The sequence below is a fragment of the Alosa alosa genome, chromosome 20 (genome assembly GCF_017589495.1).
Source record: "Alosa alosa isolate M-15738 ecotype Scorff River chromosome 20, AALO_Geno_1.1, whole genome shotgun sequence".
In the NCBI taxonomy this organism is placed as follows: domain Eukaryota; kingdom Metazoa; phylum Chordata; class Actinopteri; order Clupeiformes; family Clupeidae; genus Alosa; species Alosa alosa.
Window position 1 is genome coordinate 25,472,031 of NC_063208.1, and position 21,336 is coordinate 25,493,366.

At 44.1% G+C, this 21,336-nt stretch overlaps 1 protein-coding gene across 1 annotated transcript in view; it reads right to left on the reverse strand.

Moving 5' to 3' along the window:
* Positions 1-1,246: 1,246 nt before the first annotated feature.
* The window catches only part of LOC125284776 (oxysterol-binding protein-related protein 10), a 77,496-nt gene continuing 57,406 nt past the window's right edge, over positions 1,247-21,336 (reverse strand). The window contains exons 8-13 of the mRNA XM_048228890.1: positions 13,138-13,284; positions 12,193-12,697; positions 3,666-3,852; positions 2,802-2,984; positions 2,067-2,220; positions 1,247-1,535 (exon numbers count right to left, since the gene is read on the reverse strand). Coding sequence (XP_048084847.1) covers positions 1,491-1,535; positions 2,067-2,220; positions 2,802-2,984; positions 3,666-3,852; positions 12,193-12,697; positions 13,138-13,284 — 1,221 coding nt within the window. The 3' untranslated portion in view covers positions 1,247-1,490. The remainder of the gene's footprint in view (positions 1,536-2,066; positions 2,221-2,801; positions 2,985-3,665; positions 3,853-12,192; positions 12,698-13,137; positions 13,285-21,336) is intronic.

Consider the following 21,336-nt stretch of genomic DNA (forward strand, 5'->3'; position numbering starts at 1 on the left):
TGTTTGTGACAAAAAAATATTCTAGCTTACAAACCGCATAACATGACTTAGAGCACCTTTAATCCTTGCTTTGACAAAGTAGTCTCAGCCATCTGAGATACAAAACCCAACATGCAGCCAATAAAGAGCAACTAACTACTGCCATGTAATCTTATTTCACGCACAATAACACAACCTCGTGGAAGTTTCAAAATCAGTCAACTCAACACTGCAATTAACCATGACCTACATATCCTAATAAGATTGCTTCATTAAGCAAGTATGACATACTTGGAGCATGTGATTATCAGATGACAAACTGTGCATTCTTCATCTTCAAGAGCTGTTCCAAAATTGGCCGAACAATACCTACACAGAAAAGTTTCGGTAATTTTATTCTTTTTGCATTCGATTACATTAGAGTAACAATTGATCGAGAGCTTTTCTTCCTCCCAAAAATGAGAATGTAATCCTCCTGTAAGGACAACCGGAGAAGACATTTGTGTCTTTGTTCCGTACTAATCAACGGTCCATCTCTCTCTCTCTCATGTGGAGCAGTTGTCCATTAACCTTCGCTGGCGTGCTGCCCATCAGAGGGAGAGTCTAATGTGGAGTAATCACATCAGAGACTCGCGGAGGACACCGGGCCCACCTCTCCAATCACATCCATCAGCTGAACCGAAGGCTGGTAAGCCGGCCGGCCGGGCGTCGAAGCCACGAATGATTTCGAAAGTGCACAGGTGTGGTGTCGGTGGAGGACGCGTGCTGAGACGTGGTGGACGCAATGGTGTCATGCTGTGATGGATGTTACCAGTGGCGGGTGAAATTTGTCACAAACACTGTGTGTGTGTCCTCCTGATTCACAAGGGCTGCTATCATCTAGAGCGGGGCCTATTGATTTACAGCGGCCTCTTTCTACTTACATGACATTTTTATTTTCAAGCATTTTCAGCTAAGTTATAAAAGCTTGTGTGTGTGTGTGTGTGTGTGTGTTTATTTGTCAGTGTGCAAGCGTGCATGGTCATAGACAGGACACAAATCAATATCTCATGGCTAGTCACTTATATATATATATATATTCTGTGCAAGTGCAAGAAAGAAAAAGAGAAGGAGAGAAAGGCCTGGGTTACGTGAAAAATAGAAATACTCTACCTGGAGTTTGGTATAAAAAGTATGTTCCTCTACCCCATGTCCCAACCCACACACAGGCACTAACCCCCTCTGTCAAGTCTAATCTCACCCCTTACCCCCCCACCCACCCCTCTCTCTCTCTGTGTCCCCATAGCAGATATACAGGAATGTCCAGCATGTGATGCTCTCCTCCTCCACTTTTACTTTGGCTCCCTCGCTTCATCCCCCTCTTTCTCTTCTTCCTCTTCTTCTTCTTCTCTCGTTCAGTCTGTTCCTCTGCTTGTGGGCTGGAGGGGTTAACGTATGTCTCTGGTCCATATGTGTGTGTGAGAGAGTTCCGTATAAAGCACTTGTTGTTCCTGGGTCAAGGTTAGGGGACGTCAGTGGGCCTTCCACAGAGGGTTGAGGTACACCCATCCATCCCCCTGTAGGAAACGTGAAACAACAGTCAAGCTCAGAGGAGATTTTTCAATGTTAAAGGAGAACTCTTTTAAATCATCTCGAGATGATTTAGCATGATAGCACGATTTTAAAGATGCCCCCAGAGTGTAGCACTGCAGCTGCCTGGTTGCTCTAGCTGTTGGCTGCAACAACTCGAGCTAGGTAGCATCGTTTTTTTTTCTTCATACCGACAGTACTCGGTGACCTGGAGAAGCAGAGATCTATGTGAAAGATCACCGGAATTCTCCTTTAATTCAGTTTAATTTAAAGGCCCACAATTCTAACCCCATCAACTTTTTTGTCAAATTCGCAACTTTTTGTTGAATTATTGCTGCAGCAAATCTTTCCAAGGCAAAAGAAATCTAGTAACTAGTCTCTAGTTACTAAAATATGGTATGTATATATACAGTGTATGTATAAGTGCAAAAGCCGGTGTGTATGTGTGTGTGTGTGTGTGTGTGTGTGTGCGCGCACGTCTGTGTGTAGGTGTGTGTGTGTGTGTCAGGGCACTGCACCTCTTTCATGAAGTATTTGGGTTTCCAGGACATGTTGTTGGCGGCTCTCTGTCGTTCCTCCCCACGCTGTCTCTCCTCCAGGCGGTGCTTGTGTTCTGTGGCCGCGTCAATGTTTCCCTCCTTCAGCGCCGTGGTGACGTGCTGCCACAATCGCCTTTACACACACATGCACACACACACACACACACACACACACACACACACACACACACACACACACACACACACACACACACACGAACATTCAGCAAAGCCAATTCTATATAATGAAGAGGTTCTAGCATACAATCTCTATACTAATTTGAAATAGTAATTTCTTTGCTTTCATTCGGAACAATCTTCATGTAAATCTTCATGTAATGTCTCCGTTGATACTTAGTGGGAAATTCTGGTATAACAACCTATGGTCTATTTTGGCATAACAACATTTTCAGGATAGTGAATAAACATTTTCATTTGGGACCAAAACAATGTCATTCTGTGCAGTTTTGAGTAAGACAGGAAAATGCTTCTAAATTTGATGTCAATTTGGTCCCAAATGAAAATGTATACTCATTATCATCCACAAGTAAACCCTAGGTTGTTATTAGACCAGAGGTTAACAAAGCATGCATACATGCAATGACTTCCATCTTTAACTACCACCTGCTTAAACATAATACCTGCAGGTACAGATTCACACACACACACACACACACATACACACACACACAGCCAACCTATAGTCGCCCTTACCTGGATTCTGTCCGTCCCTGTCTGTCTACTGGCCGCAGTCTCTTCCTGATGACGGGCAGTTTGGCGGTGTCGATCACTTTGGTTTCTCCGCTGCTGTAGGTGAACTCCAGCGTGCCGTTCCACTCCCCCTGAGCCTTGCACACGATGGTGTTGGTGGTGTTGTGCTTCACCTCAGCAGTCACCCTGGCCAGCACCAACACAGTGAAATGAATTCTTCAGCAGGGGACTTCTGAACATTCTGTTATGAACATTCTGTTCCGCAACAATGTTAACACCATGTCTTAACCGGACGCGATGCGAGCGAACATTAATTGGAGTGTCCTGACTGCAAGCGACGCGAGCAGCGCGATGCAAGAAACACAACGCTTTGAGCAAACTTTTGTCGGATGCTATTTTCTTTCTGTCGCTCCGCTTTGCTCTGCTATATTTTTGGGGCTTTTTTGCCTTTATTTGGACAGGACAGTGGAGAGTGAGACAGGAAGCAAGTGGGAAAGAGAGATGGGCTGGGATCAGGAAATGACCACAGGTCGGATTCGAACCTTAGTCCCTGTGGGCACTCGGACCCGTATATGGTACGGGCACTGTAGCCTGCTGCGCCACAGCACCCCCCCTTGCTCTGCTATTTTGAATAAGGAATATGATGCAATAAAAGGGCATATTTAATGGATTCAGTGTAGACAGATAACATTGACAGTCACTCGCTCGGATCCTGTTAGGACATGGTGTAAGGTTATACAATTCCAGAGCCGATAGATAATATCTCTGTAAAATTCCAAATAAATCCCGATATTCTTTAAAACATTCATTTTCCAACCTTCTCGTCACACCAGTGCGAAACACACACAGACACACACACACACTGACCTGTGGACCTTCCCTCCGTAGAAGGGCTTGGTGTGGAATGTGACGGTGGCGGAGTAGCCACTCTTGGCGCAGCTGATGGAGACCTTCCCCCCGAGCTCCACCCAGGGCACGGTGAGGATGGAGCGGGCGTAGGCACAGGGCAGTGTGAACACGTACTCCTCATCGTGCTCCAGAAGGCAAAGTGTTCCTGCCAAATACACACACACACACACACACACACACACACACACAAACACACGCACGCACACACACACACACACACACACAAATTGCAAACATACACACACACAGACATGATGCAAACAGACACATACACACGGTCAGTGAAGATACCAATATATATATATAGAGGCACATGCATATAGAGCCAACACAAAGATACAAATGTGTAATAATACACACACACACACACACACACACACACACATAATGCAAACACACACACACACACACACACACACACACACACACACACACACACACACACACACACACCTCAGACACAGACACACACACACACACACACACACACACACACACGCGTGTAAAAACAGTATTTGTAAAACTAGACTGCATTTCCGGCGGGAACTGCGAAAGTGTGCTTGCCCTGGTCCGGTCAGCAGCGTGAGCAGACAGTGGCATACGCTATGCTGAACCTGGCTTGATCCAGGCATTGTAACGGTGCCTTTCAGTGTTGGAGCAGTGGCAATATCCCAAAAGCTCTAGGAGAGGGCTATTCAACTATTGGCTTGGGGTTGAATGTGATTCGTTGGATTTTACCTTTGGCCTGCCTTGAATTTAGCTTCTATGACTGAGATCAAATCAATAAAATAAAATGACAGCAGTGATTGGCTGCAAAAATAAATAATGTCACGTGTCTTTAGCCTCTCAAACTGGGCTATCAGGTAACCTACAGAGGAATTGAAATTATGAAATATGACCAAGGCATTAAAAAGCTACTTGTTTGTCAGGATACTTTTTCACTGATTTATTTAAAAAAAAATATGAGCTATGAGTGTGAATGTTATATATTCCATCCCACAAATTATGTTTTACTGGTTTATTTGACAAATAATCTATATGGATTTGCTCTATAAAGACCGTATGTTTGTTTGGGATTGTTTTGTGAGCCTGGGGTTGCTTTGAGAGCCTATTGATGTAGCCTATCTCAGAATAAAGGAATACTTCATATTACTCTAAACCACCGTCTGTAAATCAACTGTATACTACTGTCTACATTGCACTATATTTCTTGACCTGTCTCTGTATGCTTCATCACCTTTCTATACTTTGCCTCACATTGCAACACAGCTCAGATCTTTGGTTGCTATGAAGGCCAGTCATTCTAAATGGATGGTTGCTATGGCCAAAGGCCAGTTCTATCTCTGCCGTTGTCAAGCGGGCATATCGTAGAATTCTGATTAACCTTATCTCATTTAAAACATCTCTATTTTACTTATCCCACTTCCATACAGTGGGTCCCATTAAGAAGTGGCCACTTCATTCGCGCTTACCGTGATTCACACAGCAGCATTAATAAATTAATCTGTCACCATATGCCTATGCTTACGTTTGCAAAGAAAACATTTTAATTTGATCCACATGAAACGTTACATTTCATGTACATGTTGACAATGAGTAGGCTAGTTTTGGTTGTTGGTGGTGTTATTGCATGCCTACAATGCAAGTTCCCTCGCGATTGGAAGCTCCTGTAGACAATAGTAGACGCATTTCAAAACATCGCGTTAGCAGTCCTTGCCACTTCTTTTAAGCCGTCACAGACGTAGGTGCTACTTTTAGGGCTAAAGTGCTTCGTGAATTACTGTTACAACATAAATCCCAATTAGCAACATAGCACTACATCTCCTCCTCCCTATAGCTAGCCACACAAGAAATTAATGATACTAAATCTCTGCTTAGCATGCTTCTCCGCTTAGCATTCTAATAACAGAAGGGGCACATTTATGTTGACCACTACAACATGACTCATTATGTCTGTAGCGTTAACTGTATAAAACACTTACTTTCATAAAGGGCCGACACCATCCAGCACATGGAAACCGATATTTTAGGTTCTTGGCCACAAACTCAAAAAAAACGTCTCTCTGGCCCTGTTCTAGAATCTTTGCTCTGAAGGCTGTGTTGCTAAGGCAACATCAAATAAACGAAATGATAGTCTTTCAGTATTAAATGTGTGCGTGTGATTCGAATGGATGTGTGTGTTTTGCAATTAGAATAAACAAGAAATAACATTTCCAATAATTTCCCATGATAAATTACATAATATTTGCACCTTCCTTGCTTGGGAATCTCACACATTATTTCAAGTAGGCTACACTAGTGAAATGTAATACAACGTTGCCACCTAGCGTTCAGATAGTTCTAGGCTATTTAACATTAACGTGACATTGATTGTTTATTCTTTCGTCAACTCCATGCTTTTAGGAAAACAATCTTTTTATCATAGTACCCTCTTCAATGAGCGATTACCAGCTCGTTTTTGTAACAGAGATAGCTGTTTATTATCCCTAGATTTACAGAAACACCTATTCATATTAATACGTAGGCTATGGAGTGCTGCCGACCACTGTTCATTACGGCCCAGAATGCCTTGCATGTCTTTACAACAAAACAACACAGTAAAACCTAAATGCCCGTAAACATATGCATTTGCATACTTGTAACATTTTTAATAATACTCTCCCATCATGATATTTAACAATAATGAAAATTTTAATTTGAATACCGTCAATGTGAAAACAACTCTATTATGTAAGCTATATATAGCTACTGTTCTCCTTTCTATTTCAGTTCGTAAGTCCATACTATCCCATGGCAGAGCAAGGATTTCATGAGTGGGAAAGGTTGGAACGAGACATAGTGGCTTCCCAGAGGCATTGATCATATTTTGAAGGAGGTGAATGGTGAGAGTTACCAAATACCTGTGGGTGGTTTGCCAAATGATGGAAACTTTTGGAATATTTCTTTTTTTTTTTGTTGCCTATGCACCCTCACACTGGAGTCCCAGTTCATATACAAAATTTGGTATCGATATGTGACAGTGTTCCTGAGATATGGGCGACTTCCTGTTTCAGAGCTTCGCCGCCGATTTCGTTTGGCTGTGACGGGCAAAGCGCTTTGAAAAATCAAAAATCCTTCCGCTAACATTTGTGAGGCTTGGTCCAAGGATAATGTATGTCAAGTTTAAATTGCGTTGGACCAAATTTGTGACCTGTGAAAATTTAGTTTCGCTTTCTGTTCAATCAATATGGCGGACGAACGGCACGCCCACCTGACGTCATCTTCTTGAACCAACTTACACCGGTACTGACCGGACGTTTTAAAGTTGGAACGGTGTCTCTGTCTCAAAGGGCCTAGGCTAGGGGCTGACAAAAATTAGGGAGGCGGAAAAATAATAATAAAACTTAAGAAGAACAATAAGTGTGCTGCTTTTGCAAGCACACTTAATAAATTGATCACATCTTTCCAAGTAGGCTTGAGGACAAGATTTATGTAAAGAAGGAATCCCCAAGAATTATTCATCACTATGACAATGATTATCAATTATTCAGTCCTAAGATATCTAAATATTCATCTGTTTTCATTTTGTATACTCTCAGATGAGGGTATTTTCTTTTTCAACTCATAATATTTGACCATGCATTATCAGTCATGCATGTTGCTGAGCTTATCCTTATACAGTGCGTACCAAGCAGAAACTAGGAACTTCTGAAATGAAACAATGCATAATGCCAATTATTTTGAGTACTGAACCAGTATTTGTCTTTTAAAATGTCTGTCAAAACAACATTTGGAACACTGAATAGTTTAAATATTAAGATGTATCCTTTCCGCTAGGAATACTATTGAATAAATATAGCTTTTCTATTTGCTTTTAAATAAGCTTAAAACTGCAAGTTGTGTGGTTATTGGTTTTAAAATGAGCTTGATTCATCACTGTGCCAAGATACTGTGCATGCCCACACACAAACACAAATACACACACACACACACACACACACACACACACACACACACACACACACACACACACTAAATCAATAACGACCAAAATATCACCACGGCTAAGATATGCATCAGCATAATCAAACCTCCTTTTCAGCTCAAAGAGAATTCATGCGACATCCACATACATAACAGTCCCATCTTCAGGGCTGGGGACTACAGTAAACAGCTGGTAGCCATGCATGTGTTTCATACTGCAGGTCTCCTCTGTGTATTCCACGTTGGCCACAGTTACGTAACGGTCATTAAAATTTCATTTCTGTTTTACATATGCGCGACACAATCTCCGCTGCTTCTCTTCTGCGCGTTTCCCTGACTTTCCCGCCTAGTCGAGAATTACATTGTGATGCATTGAGAATTACATTGTGATGCATTAAGAATTACATTGAGAATTACATTGTGATGCATTAAGAATTGCATTGAGAATTACATTGTGATGCATTGAGAATTACATTGTGATGCATTGTATCACTCATTGGCAAATGCATTTCATGTCGTCTCCCCCCTGAGGCAAAATCAATCAGATGCTGGTCTCCAAACGCCTGTGGGCTATTTAGATAACATTACTGGGCTCCTAACTATCCCAAGTCTCCACTCAATGGTCAACTCCCAGAGCTTACAGTCCACTACAGGCTCTCCCCAGTGTCAAGTTTAACTCCCATGGTTCCACTCAGGCTGGCATTTGAGTGGGCATGGCCTGGCAGCAGGGGTCTGGAGGGAAATGATGGCGTCTCATTTCAAAATGAATGCCCAGTCACAGCGGGTGAGTGAGACTAATTGTTAATGTGACAGGAGCAAATATGAACCATATCAGGAGGCGGGTTTGATACCACTACTACTTTCTCCTTCCACTACACTTGAACTAAAAACGTCTACACTCTCATCCGCTAGTAATAGTATTGATTGATGTATATCTAAGTTCTCCTCTGCGTTGTAGCATGAGTGTTAATTCCTCAGTCGCTTTGTATAAAAACTCTGCTAAATGAATAAATGTAGATGTAAATGTGACACAAACACAAGTTGCTGTCGTTGCGTTGGATAAACGTTTCTTCCGAATCTCGCTCAGTTTACTTTACATTACTTTAACAAGACAGCCGTGACTCAGTCATTGTGCTCCATATGTACACTAAAATGGTGCTCAGGGAATAAGGGAGCTGATCAATGGGATGAAGGGGAGGAATGTCCAATTGCAGAATGACTCATTGTGTCGCTCTTGGCGCATCGCATTCACACACTTACATCACATCCTCCCATGATCCCTTGAGCCTTACCCCCACACAGGAAGCAGAGCCCCATGAAGCGCTGGCCTCATTTCCTCTGAGAGCTGCAACGGCTCAGGGCTCAATGATGAAGTTAATGACCAACACCAAAATCAATGAGATCCCCAAGTCCTCTCCTCCTCCTTCCTCCTCCTCCTCCTCCTCCTCCTCCTCTTCTGACATCCATCCAGGTGTTGAAAGCTCAGACTGAACAACACACAGCATCGCAGCCCCATTGATTTCTCTCTCCCTGTCGTCTGCTATGCACAGAGTGATGAGACTGAATGGAGCTCATCCACCTCCCCTGAGGTGAAAACAACACAAAGGTTCCTGGACTCAGAACCCAGGAATCAGAACTCAGGAATCAGAACACAGGAATCACACAAGTCTGTAATTCTGCCCTGACACAGCCCTGCAGAACCGAGCTGAGGCCAATGGACCATAGCACTGGTTCTGTCTCAGAAATGGAAACAGAACAATTGTGAGGCTTTTCCAAGACAGGGGTTTTCCACACAGTTGAAATATGACAATACTGATTAAAATGTATCTGGGCCATATCATAAAATTTGCATTAAGCACCTGCTGCTAAAATACAAAAAGTAGATGGTGAATCAAAGATTAGAACATTCCTGGGATACCAAGGCCAGTTGCACTTAGAGAAACACTTAGAGCTATGATGCATTTGATCATTTACATTTGTATTTACATGTACTTCCATGTCTATTAGCAGGCAGTGTGCCATGGTTTAGCTGAGCAAGGGAACAGATTATTGACTGCACTCGTATCTGACCTCAGCAACGGCTGTCGTCGTGAGATTGATCCGTTCACAACACTTTTGGAGACGCAGGATGCAGCCTCCAGTAACGGTCGTAACAAACCTCAAACACGAGGAATCAGCCAGAATCCACATGCAAATACACAGTCACACTCTCACAAACAAGTGTGCACACACACACACACACGCACACACACACACACACACACACACACACACACACACACACACACACACACACACACACACACACACACACACAGCCTCATTGACAGACAGACGTCACCTCTGGGTTACCTGATTCACTACACATTGACAAGGTTTCTTTTCAAACATGAAAGTCTCCTTTCTCATCTTGATCTATTAATAAACCAGCAGACCTTGAATGGAGAGTATAAACACACAGACACACACAAACACACACACACACACACACACACACACACACACACACACACACACACACACACACAGACAGACAGACACACACACATAACCAGCAGAGACCTTGAATGAAGAGCTTGCTTGATTTTGAATTTGCTGTTACCCAGGAAGAGGGTATTGGAGGGTTTAGTCACTGATTGCTATTTTGCAGGTCCTACCTGAAAAACATTCAAGACCACCTGACTGTTCAAGAGCACACTGTTGCTCAATATATTAAATACCAGGAGAGTCACCAACAACAAGTCAACCAAATTATTATTTTTTTTTTTTTTTTTTTTTTTTTTTTGCTCAATTTATATTATTGTTTGTGAAATTGTTTATGTCTTGGTGTCACTCACAGGTACGCTGGCGACTGCGCCACTCTGTCCGGCATCTTTTGTCCTATGTGTCAATGTCTTGTGTGTGAGCATTTTGGGTTGCACTATAAAAGTGCAATATAAATAAAACTGACTGGACTTGACATTTACCGCTGAGAGTGGGGAAGTAGGTATATTAAGGCTTATTCAGGTATCACACCACCAACGTCAAACCACACTACACCTGTTTGACTCATGCACAGATAGCCAGACAGGAGTCATCAAGGCCATGGTCAACCATAGACAGGCCTCCAACAAACTAGCTGGTGTATTTTATACTCATTTGGTGAGACATGCACGTCTGTGTGTGTGTTTGATAAGATATGCACGGGGGAATTTGATGTCATGTCTTTTTGGATGTTGGTGCTGTTGTAACTTTTTCCCATTTTTTAGCCATCTTATTGGCCTTTCCACTCAGAATTCCCATGGGAAATGCTCAAAATTGGCTTTAGATAGTGGAATGGAATGAAATAGAATGGAATAAAATGGAATGGAATAGAATGAATTTGAATCCCTATGTTCCTGTGCATTTAATTACCAAGGGAATGGCTTTAGGTCTTGATGGCCTCTCATAGGACCTCTGGGAGGCCATTCATGACCTTGAGACCCTTGTGAATGGATCTGGTGATGAGCACGTGGACCAGACCTAAGTGAATCTAGGGCTTGATGACTGCTCACTATTACACCTAATGTGGTCAGTTTCATAGCGTGCGTCAGAGCTATGAGGCACAACATCTTCTACTAATGATAGACAAGCACAGGCTAATATAAAATCATTATGGAGTCAGGAGAGCAATACAAGGTACATTGAGTTACTTGCATTTGAAAGTCCTTAAAATCCTTGTTTATCTATGGGAAATTAATGTAAAATCAAATCAGATCGAATCAATAGGCCCTTTCTGATGGCTGCCTGTAAGGACTGTTTGCAGTTGTAAACTACTTGTGTCAGTGATTGTCTGACTATCAAAAAAACATTGTCTTTTATGTTTTCTTTTTAATTATTATGTACTTTACTTTTAAACTGACTATTGCACTTTAATGCTTTTATGCACTATTACTCTTTACTTTTGTTTATGTAAAGCACATTGAATGACCCCTGTGTTTGAAATGAGCTATATCAATAAACTTGACTTGACTTGACTTGACTTGACTTGACTATACTGTGCTGTAAAGGATTTGCCTTTGAGAAACTAGGCTGCTTTGGTTCTGCTTTGGGTGGGCATGCAGGCTACTGCCAGTGCATGTTTTTCAGTGAAGATGGATTTACGGATTCCCGGTACAACATTCTGCACATTGCCACTGTGCAATTATAAATTGGCTTTGTTGTTGTTTGGCCACTGTGTGAAATTCCCTACCTTTCCTGTGTGTATCTGAACTGTTACCAGCATTATTCGGCTGTTCGTATTATGCTTTGACTAGTAGTAATCAGAAGAGGGTCACTGACCTTACCCCACAATGACCACACAGTAGTATTTCGACCTTTGGATTGCCAGATTAGCCTACTAAATGCTCTCAAATGTTTTGATTTCGCAATGCATGTTTTTAAACACTAGTGGTTGTTCTTACATAAAGCACCTTTTGCCTTTCCTGTATGTTTTTGAAATGTTAGCAGCATTATCCTATTGTTGGCCTTATCCTTTAAGTAGCATCAGAAGTGGGTCACTGACCTTCCCCCAGCATGGACACCCCGACGGACATGCCCATGAACTTGCTCTTGGTCCACACGTGGGCGCTTACACACATCCTCTTCTCGGGGCACTCGCAGTAGAACCCCGACACCGGCGGGTGGTGCGACACCTGCTCCGCCACGAAGCGCACCCGGTAGCAGCCCGCCGACGCCGACGCTGCTGCCGAGGAGTCGTCCAGCGCCGGGTCCCGGAGCGTGGCGGGCCCCAGCGTGTGGGCGTGAGTCCTGAGGGGCCGGACCCGGTCGCGCGGCACCGCCCAGGAGCAGCGGAAGGTCTCGCCCAGCACCGGGTTGTAGGGCTTCTTGGCCACGGCGCCCTTGCGGCCCTCGTGGAAGGCGGTCAGGTAGTACTCCACGAAGCGCACCATGCGCTCCTCGGCCGTGGCGCCCGTGGTGATGGCCAGGAACATGTCCGGGTGAGCCATGAAGTTGGCGTACATCTCCAGCAGCGAGCGCTTCTCAAGGATGAAGGTAGGCAGCACCACCTACAGGCAAGGAGGCCGTACTGATTCATAAGGGTTTTATCTACATGGCTATTACATTCATCTATGAAGCACAGGGACAATCCTTCATAAAGCACAGATTTCTAGACCGTCAGCTCTAATGAACACGGCTCTGCATCAACTCATAAACACTAAAACCTCTATGGTGCTGTGTGTGTGTGTGTCGTCTGTGCATTTCTATGTGTATAGGTGCACTTATCTGGGTATGTGTGTAGATGTGAGATATGCGTGTAGATGTGAGATATGCGTGTAGATGTGAGGTATGTGTGTAGATGTGGGATATGTGCATGTCTGCATGTGTTTGTGTGTGCGCAGTCTGCGCACGCTTGTGTATGTGTTTGTGTCACTGAATATGTGTCTACAGAAGTGTATGCTTGTACATGCATACAGGGTGAAAGACAAAGGCAGTAGCCATCTCTTACCCGTGTGAGGTCCATGCCCAGTTTAAGCTGGGACAGGAGGTGTAAGATGATGCTCCTCTGGTCATCCAGCACCCCGAGGTCCTCCTCCTCATTGTCCTCTGTGTCCGTCACCTCCTCTGTCGGACTCACGGACTCCATACCTGAGTGCTGTAAGCAAAGACAGATATGGCTTATACTGAATGAGCTATAAGTAATACCAGAGAAGTCTTGTACATCCTAATAAAACAAAATCAAATAAAATACTGTAGTTTGTAGAGTATTGTTATTTTTGTGAGCCCAGGGCTCCCTTGAAAAATAAATGTATGGGACTCACCTGGCAAAATAAAGGATCAATAAAATAAAAATGTAAGATTTTACAATTCATAAGGGATAATGTATTATATGCTGCCGCCAGTCATTATCGGAAAAAAAGTCCCGACAGGGCGATCAGGTCTTGCTTCATCCTGAAGGGACTTATTTTCTGATAATGACCGGCAGACAATACATTATCCCACTTATTACACGGCTATTTGCTAAAACGAGAAAAGAAACTTCACACTATGGGTCTTTTAAAATAATTTTTTACCGCTTTGTGACTTCCGCTGAGAAAACTAATAGATCACCACATGAATAGAACTTGATAGTTTCAGATGATGGGTGGCAACGTCTGCTGACTTTGGAACAGACTACTACTTGTGGAATGATATGAAAGACGTGAATCAGAGGCACAAAATCCGTTGCCATTGACCGCGGTCATTATATACTTTGCAGCGGTGATTATGTAAGGGATTCCTCCACTGGCCCCGACGCGCCAGTGGAGGAATCAAATAAGAATCAAATAACCACCATTTTAAAATATTGTTCAAAATGTTCAAAAACCTTAAGGTTTGTTGACATAAATTCTCAACCTGAGAAGGGTGTTCCAGCAAGATTCTAGTACAATGTGGCAGGTTACAGTCAGCTGTGCGTGTGTGTATGTGTAGGTGTGTATGTGTATGTGTGTGTGTGTGTGTGTGTGTGTGTGTGTGTGTTGGCAGGGGGGTGACTGATATTCTAAAAACATCCTTTCTGTATTTCACTCAATTCAATTCAATTTGAAGTTAGTTTATCAGCATGACTGTATAGTGTTGCCCAATATTGATAGTAACATACAACAACACACAAAAGAAAACCATTCAAGAAAATAAAAATAAAAGAATTAATATATAAAATGCCTGTCTGTGTCTTTAACTATATGTATCTTTATCTCTGTCATACGCTCATGCTCTTTCCTTCTCTTGTTTCTAAACAGAACACACACACACACACACACACACACACACACACACACACACACACACACACACACACATACGGTCAGCCACATGATAGGGGGGACTACCAGTCTCTACACTTGGGAAGTTGTTTACAGTTTACATCATGAGTCATGACAGGGAAGATGGCAGGTACATCTTTTGACACACACGCACGCACGCACGCACGCATGCACACACACACACACACACACACAACACGACACTACTGTGGGGCTGAAAGCTGACACACCACCCCTTAGGAAAGCCCAGTGATGAGCAGCCAATAAGAGCTCCCCTGTCTCTCTATCCCTCCCTCCTTCCTATTCCTCTCCCTATTTCCCCTCATCTCAGCTAATCTCATCCCTCTCTCATCCTCTTTCCCAACTCTTTCTACCTCTCCTTCACTCTTTCTTCTCTATCCCACTCCCCATCCTCTGTCTAAGCTTCTCTTCCCGTCTTTTCCTCTATACCTCTTTTTCTTTCTTGCTACTCTTTCTCTCCCTCTCTTTCTCCTCTACTGAGCCCTACCTCTCTCTGCACCCCCCCCAACTCAGAGAGAGAAAAAGAGAGAGAGAGAGAGAGAGAGAGAGAGAGAGAGAGAGTTTGCAGGAGTCTCTGGGCCTTGGGATCCATGTGATATAAATAGAGAGAGAGAGAGGGGAAGGAGAGGGAGGTCTGTTTTGATTCCCTCACACTGCCTAATTAACAAGTCTCTCAGAGGATAGAGAGATAGAGAGATACAGACAGAGATAAGGAGAGAGGGAGAGAGAGAGGAGAGAGAAAAGGGCTATTAGTGGCCCCAGTTTCCCTTCCTATCACACAGCAGCAGATAGATAGATAGATAGATAGATAGATAGATAGATAGATAGATAGATAGATAGATAGATAAAGAGAACGAGAGAGATGAAAATGGAAAATGGTATCCGAGTGTCCCTAGTTTCCCTTCCTCTCTCTCTCTCACACAATGAGCATCAGCAGCGGCAAATCCTCACCAGTCCCTACTGTACACCACTGGCATGATGTCAGGAGAAGGAGAGGGGGAGGAAGAGAGGGGGGGGAAGAGAGTAGCAACAGAGAGAGAGAGAGAGAGAGATGAAGAGGGAGAAAGAGAAGAAGGTATCTGAGTGTCCCTAGTTTCCCTTCCTCTCTCACACACACACACACCAGCAGCAGCAGCAGCACCTCACCAGTCCCTACTGTACACCACCATGTAAACCACTGGCATGACGTCAGGAAGAGAAGAGGGGGAGAGGGGGAGGAGGTGCAGACGAGTGGAGGGAGGGATATGAAGAAGAAAAGCCAGGGGAAAGAGAGATGAGATGAGAAGGAAAGAGGAGAAGCTGCAGAGGCAGGAAAGAAAAAGAAAAGGGACAGAGGAGTGAGAGAGTGAGTGATAGAGAGAAAGGAGATAAAGGGATGGACGAATGGAGTGAGAGAGGGAGTGAGAGAGTGAGTGAGAGGAGATGGAGGTCTAAATTAAGAAAAACAAACAGTGGAGGACAGAGGGAGGATGAGATGGAGAGATAGAGGGAGGAAGAAAAGAGGAGCGACAGAGAGAGAAAGGGATGAAAGTAGAGAAAGAAGAGACAGAGGTCTACATAAGAAAGGGAAAGAATAGCAAAACAAGCATTGGAGGAGAGAGGGAGGAGATGGAGAGATAGCAGGAGGAGAGGAGGAGGAGGAGGAGGAGGAGAGGATTGTGTAATGCATGTTTTATGCATGGTGAGGGTAATTGTTTCACTCTCCCCCTTCAGCTGAAAAAGCTGCATCAGCTGTATCCTGCACCATGAGAAATTCATGACTGAAGATCAACACTGAATAAAAAATCCTCTCAACTTTAGTTGCATAATTACTGTGCCTGCCTTAGAGATGATCTCTATGCTAACTATCCGCCAGTGCTAAAATCACAGAAGATAAAAGGGTCGCGTTTAAAAAAGTGTTTGTTAACATCTGTGCCGTGATCATGGATCTGAAGAGAAAGCCTTGGCAAGCCAGCATCAATCACATTCATTGATATCCACACTTCCTGAAATAGCCTGGCTAGACAGGCAAACACCCTTTCCTTTAACGTTTGTTTTCAGAGAGCAATATTGAAGTTCCTCTCCAAATGTCACAGATAAACAACAGTAACTTTCCAAACAGGGTGGTGATCCAATGAGAAGGCTTGCACATGCTTACTGACAAGACCAATAGTCCACAGTGTCAATAGCATTGATCACGAGGGAAGCAGAGATGAGACTATGAGATGAGACCGTGTGCGTAGTATCTGACCCCTTACACAGGGCCTGAGGGGGGGTGGAGTAAAGAGAACTGCACATCCGTTGAGGGAGAAATAGTCACCGGGTTGTACTTCTTGAAACACATACCAATCCTGAGCAGTGTGCTAACTACAAACACACACACACACACACACACACACACACACACACACACACACATACACACACACACACACACACACACACACAAACCCCATCTATGATTACACATTTTACAGGAGAAACACAAGCCTCACCTCACACATATCAATAATGCTCACAAAAAATCTTCTGCTTACAAAAAACAGACAGAACTTAACTCACACACCACCAGTAAGTAAAAACCACTGCCACAAGACAATAGTTCTGAACTTACACATTCAGCAGAGGGCAACATCTTACTTTCTGTTCTCAATCAAAAGCAGCTCGAAGTCTCTGATTTCGAAAACGTACTCAGAAGTAGAGATTTCACTCAACCCTGTAGTCCCACACTTTCTGCTCTGGCAATAAACCATCAGAGGGACACTGTTAAAGAGTTCATACACAATGGCACACAGGCACTCTGACACAGACAAGCAGGCCGGCTTCAAAAATACCTTTCTCTACAAAGCTATCATTTTCTACTCACTCGGATGTTGACAGAGCTGACAGGGTAAACTTAAAAGCTCCTTTACAAATAAAACTCCCAGACTCAGTCACAGCGAGCCAACTACTGTGCAGAAAGGTCTAGAAAGAGATTTAGAAAAGATTTAGAAAAGTCCCTCCAGTTCCTGACACTATGGCAGGCCCTTTATAAGAACAGTTTATATGAAGTCAACATTCATGGAAGTCAAGCTGCATTTGTAAAGTATACCTGAAAGTGTACCTGAATCAAAGCATTCTCTGTCACAACCCCAACATATTTACACATGTTTTAACCTCCATTAAATAATCTTCTTGGCTGCATGTAAACCTCTTAAGTGCGCTCGCATTAACCAGACAAGCATCATGAAGACATAAAGTGTGACTAATCCATTCCGGACTTACTGTGAGCTCACTCAGTCACCCAGTCAGTCTGTTGGAGTCGCACTCCCATGTAGACGCCTGTGGGGCAAATCAAAGTCGTCTCTGTAGAGTCCCAGGGTGTGCGTGTGTGTGTGTGTGTGTGTGTGTGTGTGTGTGTGTGTGTGTGTGTGCGCTGTCTGCAGTGAAGATGTGTGAGTGTGCAGGAGGGTCGGAAAGAGGCAAAAGAGCGAGGGAGCAAGAGAGTGTGTGAGAGAACGAGAGTAAGCCAAGCACAGCTGCAGCATCTGCCACCAACGCCCACTCCCCTCACACACACACACACACACACACAGGAGCACTCATATTGTCTCTCTCCCACACATAGAGAGGGAGGGAGAGAGAGAGAGAGGTCTCCCAATGACGTCGGTGATGACACCCATTCATCCGCCCCCTTTAACCCCACCCCCATGCACTCCACTGCACCACAGAGTTTCCCCGTTAGTTAACCCCCCCCCCCCTCACACACACACACACACACACACACACACACACACACACACACACGCACGCGCAGACACACACACACACACACACACACACACACACACACACACACGCACGCACGCAAACACGCACGCACACACAATCACACATAGCCAAAACACACTTCTTCTTTGTTATAAAACCCCACAGCCCTGGCTCCTTAATTAACCATTAGCATTCTCCCTTTCTGTTCCTCTCTCTGCAGGTGCTCAGGGAGTGTGTGGGTGGAAGACTTGAGGGAAATGTTTACACCTTCTTATAGACTCTCTCTCTTTCTCTCTCTCTCTCTCTCTCTCTCTCTCTGACACACACACTCTCTCTCCTTCCATCTCTCTCTCAGTCTTTCACTTCAAAGTAAATTCTGCTGCTGCTTCTTGACTGAACTGCATAACCTTTTAAGGCTCTCTCGCCTTAGCAAACCCCCCACACACACACACACACACACACACACACACACTGCATCCCGCCTAGCCCACATCACGCCTCCAACCCCCAGCGCCTCTTGCTCCCATTTCCCCCTGCCTCCTCCAGTACGTCAGGAGGCAGTTATATCTGCACTCTCTCCACCCCTCCTCTCATCCCTCCACCTCTCCACCTCTTCACCTCACTCTCTTCCCTCTCTCATTCGCCAGCACAGAGGCAGAGCATAGTCATCTTGACTATGAGTGTTATGATAGGATCCACCCCACTCTCTCCATCTCTCCATCTCTCTCCATCCCTCCACATCCTCTTCTCTCTACATCTCTTTTCTCTCTCTTCTCTCTTTCCCTCTCTCTCTCTCCGGCACAGAGGCAGAGCAGAGACATATTGACTTCCGTAGTGTTGATAGGATCCACTCCTCTACCTCTCCACTCATCTCTACATTTCTTCATTGCTCTCTGCATCTCTTCATCTATTCTCTCTCTCTCTCACTTCACAGGGGTAGAGCCATCTTGACTTGGGTGTTATGACAGGACCAGGGATCAGACACACTCATTCTCTTCCACACAGCATACATGAATGGGTGCTAAAGTAGAGCTTGTCGTTTGTGAGGTGCCATGCTTCTCTCTCTCCTCCTGCTCCTTTTCTCTATCCTTTCTTTTCCTTCCCCTCTGTTCTCCTCTTTGTTCTCATGCACGGTTGTCTCCTCTTCTCTCGCTTGCTTTGCACCCACAAGGCAGCTGTTGGTTGTTGTGCCCTAATTTCTCCATCGTTGCTCACAACAAAACATCTCTTCACGCTTTTATCACCCGGTGTGTGTGTGTGGTGTGTGTATATGTGGTGTGTGTGTGGTGTGTGTGTGTGTGTTTGTTAGATATTTCTGCAGTTTTTTGCTTTTATTTTATATTGTTAGGTGTCTTCATTCCTTTCAACAATACACTGTTTACTAGTAAAGAAGTAAGTCACAGCTGCACTGGTAGAGTCTGGATATGCCACCAAAAGCATTGGTTCCATTGAGCACATACTAATGAAGCATGTTTAGTTGTACAGTAGGCAACAACAGGTTGTTCGGTCTAAAAGCGTCTGTTAAATGACTGTGAATGTATTGAAAACGTGTAAGTGATGAATGTAACCATGTAAACATGTAAAACTAGGTAGTGACCTCTCTCACACACACACACACACACACACACACACACACACACACACGCACACACACACCAGTGAACTCACACTGAATTACTGCATTGGTAGAGTAATATTGAACACACACACATACGCTTGGTTTCCATAACGTCATGAAAACCAATCAGACAGGCAGGCATAACCCCACTTTCCACATCTAGTAGACTCTCTAGAACACCCCAAAGAGAGAGAGAGAGAGAGAGAGAGAGAGAGAGAGATGGAGGGAGAGGGGGAGAGGGAGGATGTTGAAAAAGAGAGATAGAGAGAGGGAGAGAGAGGGTGGGTCACACGGGTTGGAGAGTACCAGAGAGCCAGTCTCAGTGCCAATACTACCATGGGCAAGAGAGGGAGTGTGTGTGTGTGTGTGTGTGTGTGTGTGTGTGTGTGTGTGTGTGTGTGTGTGTGTGTGTGTGTGTGTGTGTGTGTGTGTCTGTTTCTGAGTGTGTTGTGTGTGTGTATGTGTGGACCATAGATGGACCAAACAGACCCCAGGAAGTTTCGCAGGGTCATATCAAATCTCCACACAGTCAAAACAACACCAGTAGAGTCCTGAAAGGAGGCCAAAAGAATTTGCACTTCACATAAGACCGACAGACACACAGACAGAGTATTTACAGCATTGAATGGGATAGAATTACAGAGAGGGGCCCCTTCAGGCTGTGTGTGTGTGTGTGTGTGTGTGTGTGTGTGTGTGTGTGTGTGTGTGTGTGTGTGTGTGTGTGTGTGTGTGTGTGTGTGTGTGTGTGTGTGTGTGTAGGATACACATACTGTGCTATTTGTTTTGTCCAACAACTGTCCAAAGACATTTGACCTCTTTTAATGACTACAAACCTTAAAAAACAGCAATGCAGTAATCCACCCTTAAGATGATGATAGGTGAACGTTTGTGAGATAGTGGGTGATTATAACAGCTTATTGGTGCCCTCTGCTGGTGCAGTTTGAGAAGTGCAAAAAGTTAAAGAGATGGTGGTGTAATGTACACACGTACACACACACACACAAACACACACACACACACACAAACACAATTGCTGCTTTGGCAATACAATTAACCTATTCGTCATGAATTTTGATAGAGAGACAGAGAAAGAGAAAGAGAGAATGTCTCAATACTGAACACCTTCTGTTCAAACTGCCACCATCATCAATAACCACAAACATGGAAGCGTTTTTGATCTTTCACGTCCTTGAACTCAACAGTAGATGAAATGTCTCTTTATAGATTCCTGGATCGAGAGCCCAGTTTGTCTTCCTACCAAGACCTAATTCTACTTCCTCCCAAAAGCACATTTTTGAATCAATCTCCTGCCCAGCCAAGAGTCTGATTAGTAGTCAGGCCAACACGATCCCACTGACCTCTTGTTGCCATCTTTGGAGACTTGCCAGTTATGGCTTTTCTGTTGTGTATTAGTGAGTGCAGACACTCATTGATCAGATGATAATGTGACAGTTTCATGACAGTGACAGTTTTGGATTGGATGAACTTCATTAATCCCCAAAGGGGAAACTGATTTGCTACCATGAGCAACAGGACG